Source organism: Accipiter gentilis, chromosome 14 (genome assembly GCF_929443795.1).
Source record: "Accipiter gentilis chromosome 14, bAccGen1.1, whole genome shotgun sequence".
NCBI lineage: Eukaryota > Metazoa > Chordata > Aves > Accipitriformes > Accipitridae > Astur > Astur gentilis.
The window spans coordinates 32,946,837-32,957,876 of NC_064893.1; the positions used below are offsets into that span (position 1 = coordinate 32,946,837).

Consider the following 11,040-nt stretch of genomic DNA (forward strand, 5'->3'; position numbering starts at 1 on the left):
GGGCCCGGCTGGGTGCTGTGCTGCTCCGGGCGGAGCGGCAGGCTCAGCTGGGTGGACAAGAGGAAGGACGAAGCCAGGTCCTGGCAGCAGCCATGGCCGAGGCCGGGGACCGCAGCATCCACACGCAGCACATCTCGGCCGTGCACAACGTGCCCATGCGTGTCCTCATCCGGCCCATCCCCGCGGAGCTGGAGCCGGGCAAGGTGCAGAGCCTGGTGGAGACCCTGCAGGTGAGCGCAGCCCCGCTCCCCCCGGGGTGTCTGGGGCAGCCGCCCCCGCACCGACCCGTGCCACCCTGGGGGGCACTGCCGGGGAAACTCAGCACCCAGGCCCTGGCACAGGCGGGTTGGGGGGTGCCGGGGCGTGCGTTGATCTCGGGGGTCTCTCCCTTCCCAGGAGGATCCCGAGCGGGTGCCCCCCATCGACGTGCTCTGGATCAAGGGCAGCGAGGGGGGCGATTACTTCTACTCCTTCGGGGGCTGCCACCGCTTCGCCGCCCACAGGGCCCTCAACCGGGAGACCATCCCCGCCAAGATCATCCCCTCCACCCTCAGCGACCTCCGCACCTACCTGGGCTCCTCCACGCCCCACCTGCGCTAGCCCGGCACCCCGGTGGCTCCCTGCGGGCTGAGCTGGGCCCGATCCTGGCTCCCGGTCAGCCTCCGCTGAGGATGGGGTCAGCGTGTCCCGGCCCTGGAGGTGGGGGGGGGGGGTCCCGGGTCCCTGCGGGGCCGGGCTCTCCCCGCGTCCCCCGCCGGCCGGGATGGGGTCGGGAGGCCGCTGGTGCCCGGCGCGGCCGGCAGGTGGCGCCATTGTGCCGCGCTGAGCCGCCCCCGGCGGCCGCGGAGAGCGGGGCGGGATGGACCGGGAATGGCTGGGACGGGGTGGGATGGGATGGGATGGGACGGGATGGACCGGGAATGGCTGCGACGGGGTGGGATGGGATGGACCGGGAATGGCTGGGACGTGATGGACCGGGAATGGCTGGGACGGGATGGGATGGGATGGGATGGGATGGACCGGGAATGGCTGGGACGGGATGGACCGGGAATGGCTGCGACGGGATGGGATGGGATGGACCGGGAATGGCTGGGACGGGATGGGATGGGATGGGATGGACCGGGAATGGCTGGGATGGGATGGACCGGGAATGGCTGGGACGGGATGGGATGGGATGGGATGGACCGGGAATGGCTGGGATGGATCAGGAATGGCTGGACCGGAATGGGATGGGATGGGATGGACCGGGAATGGCTGGGACGGGATGGGACAGGATGGACTGGGGCACAGCTCGACCGGGACGGGCTGAACTGGGACAGGACGGGCTGAACCAGGATGGGATGGACTGGGACGGGATGGGATGGACCAGGAATGGCTGGGACGGGATGGGACAGGATGAACTGGGGCACAGCTCGACCGGGATGGGCTGAACTGGGACAGGACGGGCTGGACTGGGACAGGAGAGGATGGACCAGGAGTAGCTGAACTGGGACGGGCTGAACTGGGAATGGCTGAACCAGGAATGGCTGAACCTGGAATGGCTGAACCGGGACAGGCTGAACCGGGACACACTGGAACTGGGCCAGGTCACAGCCCATCCAGGGCACAGCTGAACCGGGAAGGGATACAGGCAATCCAGGACACAGCCGTACTGGGAGGAGGCACAGCCAAGTCGGGCACTGCCAGTTCCCAGACCTCCCCCAGCAACTCTGGGCTCACCTTTTGTCTGGACCAGGAGGACCCTGGGCTGTGCCTGCCCCAGAACTGCCTGCCCCCACCCCTGGACACATCCTGTGGTCCCCCTCTCTTTGGGGGACACCTCCGAACTGGCAGGGTGGGGACACTCGCTGCTGCACCTGGAATAAAGGCGATCAAATGCCCGCGGCTCTGGGGCCTGGTGCTAGGGGATGCTGAGGTCAGGAGCAGGCGCGGCACGGCATGGCACGGCATGGCACGGCATGGCACGGCATGGAGGCCTGGCACCTGTGAGAGCGTGTGGCTGCGGGCGCACAGGACAGGGATGGATGCTGTGTTGGGGATGATGCTCTGTGAGGGCACAGATGCTTTGCTGGGGGATGGAGGGTTTGTGAGGGGACGGATGCTGCGCTGCGGGTTGGATACTGAGCTGAGGATGGATGCTCTGCCAGACCACACTGGCATGCAGCTGAAGTCAGGGTCAGCTCTGGCCCGGCTGTGGGAGTGCACGCAGTCCCCCCACGCCGGGATGCTGTCATTTCTGCAAACGCCACGTCTTCACCCTATGTGCAGGCTGGAAAAACCGCCTTGAGCATCCCCCAGGCATCTTGGCATCCCTCTGAGCCGGCAACCTCAGTCCAGGGAGGGGAAAGGCCACTGACTCACCCCACCACGCTGTGAGTCAGCAGCAGGACTGGGACAGGAACCGTGGCCAGACACTTCTGCCCTCGCTCTGCCCCCTCAGCCACGCTCCTCCCCGGATGGATCCTTTCTTCCTAGGGCAGAAAGGGGCTGGGGAGAGGGTTTGGGAGAAGGGCATGGCTCCCCTGGGCAGCAGCTATGCAGGGCAGTACGCACGGCCAGAGCTGGCAGTGCTGCCCACCAGACAGGGCACGCTTTGCCGCTGCCTGCCAGCACGGCGTTTCCGCAGGAGCCACAGGGGAGGAAGGGCAGGGTGGGCTGGGGGCTGCTCTGCCGGAGCCTCCCTCCGGCCCCTTCCCTCGCGAAGGCGAGGGAAGGGGCCGGAGGGAGACTCCGGCACGGCAGAGCTGCATGTGCCGCATCAAAGCCGCTCTCCGCCAGGAGGAAGCCCTGCAAGCGTTCACGGAGAGAGCAGCCCTGGCCCACGGCTCCCTGATGGGCCATAAATTTCTCTGAAGAATTGTGGCGTGCTAAAAAGTTTCCTCTTGTTAGAGAGTGGGGGCAGGGGGAAAGGGAGGAGGTGGCAGCTCCTGCAGCAGCGTCGGACATCACCAGGGTGCCCTCCAATGGGTGCCCAGTTTTTGCCCAGACCCTGGGCTGTGCCCGCAGCGTTGGGCATCTCCCGTGGGCTCTGCTCGCCTCCCTCTCCCTGGGTTTGTGTCCCTTACGAAGGGAGCTAGGTGTGAGACAGCTCAGCAGAGCTGGGATCCCACAAGCGGGGATGAGCCGAGGCTGCCGGATTCCACAACCCCCTCTCCCTGCACCCTGCGGGGGCTTCTTCAAGCTGGGAGACCCACTGTAGGATCTACTCTTCCAGCTTCCCATCCCCTGCAAACAGTGCCAGGACGTCTGTGCCAGCACCACAGGTGCCCTGTCACACTGCTCCCAGGGCTTGGCGGCACCACCTAGGAGCCAGGACCGGCCACTGTGTCCAAGGGGCTGTGGAAGCATCTCCGGGGCTGACCGGCACATCCCGGCACATCCCCAGGGCTGGCACGGCGTGGGCAGCGTGAGCTGACCCCCAGCCAGTGCTGCCAGTGCCGCGACCCCCCGGCTGGCGCAGGAGAGGGTCTCGCCAGAGCCGGCGATCTCTGCATCGGCTCTGTCCGTCTGTCCCTCCATCCCTCCACCTGTCCCCTTTCCCTCTGCCTGACCCGCGGGGGTCTCTGGTGTCGCCGGCTGACAGCCGATCCCGGCTGCCTCCAATCCATTCGTTCCAGGGCAGGAACAAAGGCGCTTTGTGGGCTCCCCCCGGCCCGGGCTGGGTGTGGGGGGGTCCCGGCTCCGGAACTGGGACAGACTTCCCCGTGCGACAGGCGTGTAATGCCTTCCAGACCAGCAGCCCCGGCCCGCAGGTACAGCCCGGCGGGTCGAGGGGGCCCGGGGCTCCCCACATTGCCTGGGGACCCACCGGGACACCCTGCCACAGCCCTGGCCGCGGGGGGGGTCAGGCAGGGACCTCTCCCCGGACAGGGGCAGCTCTCACAGGGAAACGCTCCTGTCGCCTACAAGGTTTCACAACACCCCATCCCTTTGAGCCCATTTTGCTGTTCCTCTCCACCCAGGGGAGTCTCCAGGGGCTCCCAGGTTTGCCAGCCCCAGTCTCCCTGTGTTGGCAAGCAGGGACAACCGCCCCTTGGATGAGACCCTGTCCCAGCGGGAAGCAGCTGGACTCGGATGCTACATGCACCCGGCTGGCCAGGGCAGAGCTCCCCGAGCTCGCCTGCGACGGGGCACCTCCGCAGGACCGCAGCCTCGCTGGCCTGAACTGCTCCAAAATTGGGGAGTTGTGGGCAGAGGGGCCAGTCCTGGACCTCCTCCTGCGCCAGGGGGGTGGGGGGGGGCTGCGGGCAAGCGGGGCCAGGCAGCGCCCTCGGGGGGTCTCGGCGGGATGGGATGGGATGGGATATGATGGGTTGGGGTGGAATGGGATGGGTCGGGTCAGTCCGGTGCTGCTTCGCCAGGGCTCAGCAGGGTCAGGCCCAGCGTCCTGGCGGCCACATGTGCCGGCGTTGCCGCAGGTCTGGAATCCATTTGCCTCGCCGGCAGCAGTGTTTTCCCAGCAGGACCAGAGCGGCCCCGCGGGGCTGGGGGCAGCCCTGGCCCCCTGGCCCATCTGCTCCCTGTTTATTTTCTTACACTTAAGTATCACCTCGCAGATAAACACTCCCCGGAGCGGGGGGGCAGGGGGCATTTCCCCACCAGCGGAGGCAGGACCCAGCCCTTGGGGTGCCCATCACCCCGTTCCCAGCGATGCCCACCCACTGGCCACCCTGCAGCTGGGGGGTACCTGGTGAGTTGGGCTGGGGTCACGGCTGTGACCCCAAGCTCAGGCCATGTCCCCTCTGTGCCACGTGTCCCGTGCAGGGTCCCGTCTGCCCCTTGCCCACCACGCACGCCTGAGCCACCTCCCGGTGCTGCCCACTCCACGCCCAGGGCTGTGTGGCACGGCACCGCTCTGCCGGCACGGCAGCCCTCGGCCCAGCGGCCGGTTTGTTTGGCCGGATCAGCTGGGAGAGCCGTGATGCCAAACACAACCACGTCCTGGCACTCGCTCAAGCCGGCCGCGCGGCACAGGGACCGGCAGGAGGTTTGCAACGCCGCGGCCCCTGGCTGCGCGTTGTGCTGCCCGGCTGACTCAGACCCAAGGCGCTCAGTGTCAGGGGGGCCGGGGGGTCCGGGCACGGGGACGCACGTCCTGTCCCACACGCCTGCCGGGCAGCACAGGAAAACCCGGCTGCTGCCGCGCGTCCTCCCACCCCAGCAGCAGCAGCATCCGCAGGCAGCTGGCGGCTGGACAGGCAGGGAGCCGGCAGTATTCGCTGCTTCCCGTGGCTCCCGTTGCTCTCCTGGCCAGGCCTGCCAGCTCCTTCTGTCCGTCCGTCCTCCCGTGTGCAGGACCTGGAGGAGCAGAGGTCACACACACACACACGTGCCAACCTGGGGAGCTCTCTGCAGCAGGAGGGGGTGGCAGTCGGGGTGTACGTGGCACCCTGCACACCCAGACCTGCTGCGAGCACCAGCACACACGTGCATGAACATGCGTGCACATGCACATACAGACACACGTGTGCAACTGCGTACACACACCCATACTCACATTATTTGTGCACACACATGGATGGATATAGACATCCATGCATGGATGCACATAAACGTGTATAGCTGCACATCCGTGCACACGCGTGCACACGCATGCGCTGCCCCTCAACCCACACCGAGCCCTCTCTGCAGCTCCTTCCCTGCCCATGTCCGGACGTGTGCCATCCTCCACCACAGCAGCACAGGCCACCAGCACCCCACGCATGGCCATGCCCCCCCAGAAACGCCCCAGGGCTGCTCGGCTGGGCCCCAGGACCAGATTCTCCCCCCCCCTAGCCTGTCTCTGTCAGCTGGTGGCCATGTGTGGGGCGGCCGCAGCTGAGTACACAGCCCCTGCCATCCGTCTTGCCGCCTGTCAGGGTCGGGGGCTGCTGCGGCGCCCCCCAGCCACAGCCCAGCGGGATGCCGGGGTGAAAGCGGGGCGAGAACGGGGGTTCCCCTCTCCATGCAGCCACCTGCCTGCTCCCTGCCTGCTGTGCCAAGGGCTTGCCCAGCCCCAGCTCTGCCCCGGGTACCACTTGCACATGCCCCTCTAAAGGGGTAGAAACAGCCCCCGGTCGGTGCCAGGGCCAGGAGAGGGTCGGGGTCCCTCGCGGGGACCTATGCATGGTGAGGGACGGCGAGGAACAGAGCTGGCGAGGGACACGTCCCCACGGCAGTGCGGACACCAGGCGCAGCCCTGCGTGCCCCCAGCCCCAGCAGGACCTCCGACCCCCGGCATGGCTCTCTCCCCCCCACTGCGTGATTTACGGGTTCTGCGCAGGCAGACAAATGGTGAAGGAAAACAGGGCAGGGGGGTCCCACTGGCGAGGGGCTGCCTGCGCCCCACGGGGGGGGAGAGGGGCCGTTTGCTCCCAGCCAGCGGGACGGGTGGGCAGCAAACCAGTGACAGTGCTGGTGCTAGGCAGCACAGCCCTCCCTGCCATGGTCCCAGCAGCGACAAGCCCTGGCACATACTGGGAGAGCCCCGGGGGGGGACCCGCCAGCCCGTGGCTGCAGGGCTTTGGCCGTGGGGCATAATGGGACCTAATGCCACCCTGTCCCATAGGCGCCAGGCCCCATCATCAACCACCTCGCTGTGGGGTTTGCAACGTGCCCGCTGCATCCTGTAGCCACCATCCCAGCCCCTGGCAAGCCCCTGAGCTGGCTTTTTTTGCCTCATTAACTGGACATTTCCCCCGGCATCCCACTCCAGCTGCGGGGCTGCCGGCCAGATGGGGACTGTAGCTGGCACGGGCCGGCACCGTGGCCACCGCCAGGTCCCGGCGCCACATCCCCAGCAGCCCTGGGGCCACCCTCCAGGACCCGAGTCCTGCCCTCTATTTGCCTTTGCTGCTTGACCTGCCGTCCCCAGAGCATCACCGAGCTGCCGACCTCTGCTCAGGCACGGGCCGGGGAGGAAGGCAGGCAGGAAGCCTCCTGCCTGCTTGGCTCAGCTGGCCACCCCCCCTGCCTGCTCTCGGGGGTGCCGGGCTTGGGGCCAGGGGCGGGTGAAGGACCCGCACAGACCTCCCCAGTGAGGAGGAGCAGGGGATGGCCATCGCCTGTGGTGTTGGATGCCCAGGAAGGACCGGGAGCCGACCATGGGCTTGGGGTGCTCCCCCAGTCCTCCCCGGGACACCGGCAGATCCCGCTGCTGCCAGCTCAGCTCTCCCCTCGCAGGAAAAGACTCCGTGTTTCCACTGCCGGCGCACACCTTCCTCCCGGGTGGGAGGAAACGCTCCTGGCTGGCTGGCAGCGCTGTCTGCGACGCTGCCCGTGTCCCCCTGCCCACGTCCCCCTGTCCCCTCCCGTGGCGGGCAGGCGAGGTGCCAGCCCTGGGGGGCTGCCTGCCCTCACCGCTCCCTGCCCGCCCCGGGCATCCTCCCGGGCACAGACCCCATCCCAGTGAGGCACAACGGGGTGTCAGGAGCAGCGTGTCCCCCACTGGCGTCCCCTCCGATAAACACCCGGGGGACTGCACCGGTGTCACCCGCTCCCGGGTACCTGCCCCATCCCGGTTCCCACGCCCCGTGTTCACCCTGTGCCGTCCTGCGTGGGATCCAGGGCTGGCAGGGGACAGCCGGGCAGGGGCTGGGGACCCGCCGTCCATGGGCTGGCACTGCCCGGTGGCATCGTTCCACGGGCGTCAGAGGACGAGGGCTGTGGCATAGGGAGCGTTCGCCGTGCCAGCGGCCCTGGCGCTGTCCGTGGCACTGCCAGGGGTCTGGTACCGCCACAGACACGACCTGGAGCTCGGCCACGGGTGCAAGGTGCCTGCGGCCAGGCCGGCGTGCCGGAGCAGGGCCAGGCCCGTGGCCGGAGCCAGCTCTGGCTCCCGCGGGCTGGGGCGAGGACGCTGGACGCTGGACGCTGGACGCTGGCCGGCGGCTCGGGGGGCCGGCTGGGGGTGGGCTCCGGCGCCAGCCCCTCCCCGGCCGTATAAATCCCGATTCCCCCCGCAGACAGTCGTCCCAGCCCCGCTCGGCCGCCGGAGCGGAGCAGCAACGGGAAGGCGTCCGGAGCCGGCCGTCGCAGCCGTGCCGGCGGGGGAAGGCTCCCCGCAGCCCGGGGGGTCCCCCCAACAGGGCCGGGGGCAGGGGCGGGCACCCCGCCATGGCCTTCACCATGCTGCGCCCCGTGGCCGCCCGCGTGCTCTACCCCGACCTCAGCATCCTCTCGGAGGACGAGGAGAACCGGAGCGAGAGCGACACGTCGGACCAGTCGTTCGGCTGCTGCGAGGGCACCGAGGCTCGCCGCAAGCTGCCGCGGAAACCGGGGCCGATGGTGATGGTGAAGCAGAGGCAGGCGGCCAACGCGCGGGAGCGGGACCGGACCCAGAGCGTCAACACGGCCTTCACCGCCCTGCGGACCCTCATCCCCACCGAGCCGGTGGATCGGAAGCTGTCCAAGATCGAGACCCTCCGCCTGGCCTCCAGCTACATCTCCCACCTGGCCAACGTGCTGCTGCTGGGCGAGGGCTGCGAGGACGGGCAGCCCTGCTTCAGTGCCATCTACGGGGCCAAGGGCGACCTGGACAGCAAGCAACCCCGCAGCATCTGCACCTTCTGCCTCAGCAACCAGCGGAAAGGGGTGAGCGGGGGCCGTGGGACGGGGTTCCCCGGGGCGGAGCGGGGCGGTAGGCTCGGCATATCCCCGTGGGATTGGGGGGGGGGGGGGGCGGGCAGCAGCCCCTGCCCGGGCTGAGCGGGGCAGTAGGCTCGGCACGTCTCAGCGAGAACCGCAGGCTCTGGCTCCAGCCCCCACCAGAAGTTTTGGCTGCTCCCGGCCAAATCCTGCTCGTAGCCGCACGCCCACAGCTCCCGCTCGCGTCAGAGGGCCGGGCTGTTCCCCCACGTCCATCCGGGCTGGAAGGTCTCGGGGGGTTAAACAGTCACCCCAGTGCTGGGGGCACTTGGCTGCCCCGGGGGCGGAATTCAGAGCTGGAAAGCTGAGCCCTGTCCCTGTCCCCAGCCCTGCCAGCCCCCCGTCCCCGGGGCACTGCAGCAGGGCTGCTCCCCTGATATGATGGAGACAGTCAGGGCACAGCAGACACCCCACACGGAGGGGGCCAGGGAGGGCTCCCCATCCCACGGCCCCACTCAGGATCTGCTGGTTGTGCCGGCATGGGTCCCACCCAAGGTGGGGGGTTGAGCTGGGCACCCCTGTCCTGCCCTGCCTGCCTGGCTGAGCCCCCTCCCAGCACCCTGCAGGCTCAGGGGGCACCTTTCCTATGGTGAGCCCATCCTGCTGCCCATGCCAGGGTCCTGGGTGCCTCTGCCTCGGGATGGGCCTGGCGGGGTGCTGGGTGCGGGCTGCAGGGCTGGCAGTTTCCCAGCCCCACGGGCACCCCCAGGCAGGGGCTGCCAGACCTGCCACTACCACCACGAGACCCCCAAGCTGTCCCATGTGCGACCCTGAGCAGCGCAGCCATGGGGCACACTCCAGCCCTTGGGGCTCTTTTGGTTTCTGCCGCTCCATTTGTAATTTAATTGCTCCTCCTTCTCCCGTTCGCCCCCCCCCCCCCCCCCCCCAAACCTTGCTGGCTGGACTCTGCAGCCTCCCCAGCCCTCCCTGGGGACCCCCAGCCCCAGTCCTTAGAGAGCTGCCCCCAGCTGGGACCCACCAGCTGGGACCCCCTGGGTGGGGCTGAACTGTTTTCCTGGGCTGCTGCCAGAGCCGGGGGGGCTGGCACCATGCTGGATCCCCCAGGGCACCCCGAGGAGGCACCAGGACCTCCTGTGGCACCTGGGACCCTGGGGGCAACAGCAGGAGCTGGGCTGGGACCCGGCTCTGCACCTCCTGGCTCTGGGGCTGGGCTGTAAAGGGGCTCTACTGGGCTGTACTGGGCTGGAAATGGGCTGGGCTGGGCTGGAAATGGGCTGTACTGGGCCATGTTGGGCTGTGCTAGGCTGGAAATGGGTTGGGCTGGGCTGGAAATGGGCTGGGCTGGAAATGGGCTGTCCTGGGCTCTGCGGAGCTGTGGCGGGTTATACTGGGCTGTTCTGGGCTAGACCTGGGCCATGCTGGTCTGTGTTGGTTATACTGGGTGGCACTGAGCTGGGAGGTGGGGCTGAGCCTCCTCTTCCCCAGCGGCACCGTGGGTCTGTCCAGGGCTGTGGGTCTGTCCGGGGCTGTGGGTCTGTCCTGGAGCAGCGCCAGCCCTGCCCACGGGTCTGAGCATGGTGGCACTGAGCAGCCATGGGGGCCGTGTCCCTGTAAGGTGATGGGGCCGTGGGTGACACCCGCCCCAGCAGCCACCCCACAGCCACCTACCCAGCCGCTCGCCAAGCACGGCCCCATCTGTCTGTCCATCCCAGGCAGCGTTGAGACACCCCAGGACTGCAGCACCGGCCGTTTCAGAGCGACTCCTCCGTGCGAAGCCGGCACGGGGTGGCAGTGGGCAGGAGTGGGGCACCCCCCCAGCTTGTACACCCCCCCAGCGCCTGCAGCTCTCCCCTCCCTCTCTCTGCAGGGCGGCCGGAGGGACCTTGGGGGCAACTGCCTGAAGGTGCGGGGAGTGACCCCCCTGCGAGTGTCACGGAGATGAGCCGGGGTCCGGCAGCACCCGCCTGAGACAGCGGCAGAGTCGGCCGGAGCCCGCGCACGCCAGCCCCAGAGACTGGAGCGGGGAGGGAGGGAGCTGCCCGCCCGAGGCGGCGGCAACCGAGACCGGGGCCGCGGGCTGGGACCGCACCGACACCGGCCCCGGAGCCGGCAGCGGGGTGGGAGGACGCTCCCGTGGCCAAGGCTGCCCACGCAGGGCAGGGCCGGGGAGGGGGGTCCCTGCGCCCCGGGGCTGGACTGGAAGGGGCCCGCGTGCGGCCGGCGTCGAGGCGCTCTGGGGGGGACACGGTGTCACGGCCCCGCGGGCGCTGGTTGTGCACGTGCAGCCGCTTGGAAAATAAACCTTATTTTTCTGATGGGCCGGTGCCTGCCTGCCACCCCAGCGTGGGGCAAGGTGGGGGGCACGTGGGGTCCCCGAGACGGCCCCGGCCCTGCGCCTGCCGCTGCTCTGTGCCGCTGGAGCCAGCGCGACCATCCCGGCTCTCCCCATGGGTG

General features: G+C 68.8%; 1 protein-coding gene across 1 annotated transcript; it reads left to right on the forward strand.

Moving 5' to 3' along the window:
- Positions 1–7,967: 7,967 nt before the first annotated feature.
- Positions 7,968–10,743, forward strand: TCF15 (transcription factor 15). Its single transcript, XM_049817501.1, has 2 exons — positions 7,968–8,571; positions 10,454–10,743. The coding sequence occupies exons 1-2, from the start codon at positions 8,095–8,097 to the stop codon at positions 10,526–10,528; spliced, it is 552 nt and encodes a 183-aa protein (XP_049673458.1). The 5' UTR covers positions 7,968–8,094; the 3' UTR covers positions 10,529–10,743.
- Positions 10,744–11,040: the final 297 nt, after the last annotated feature.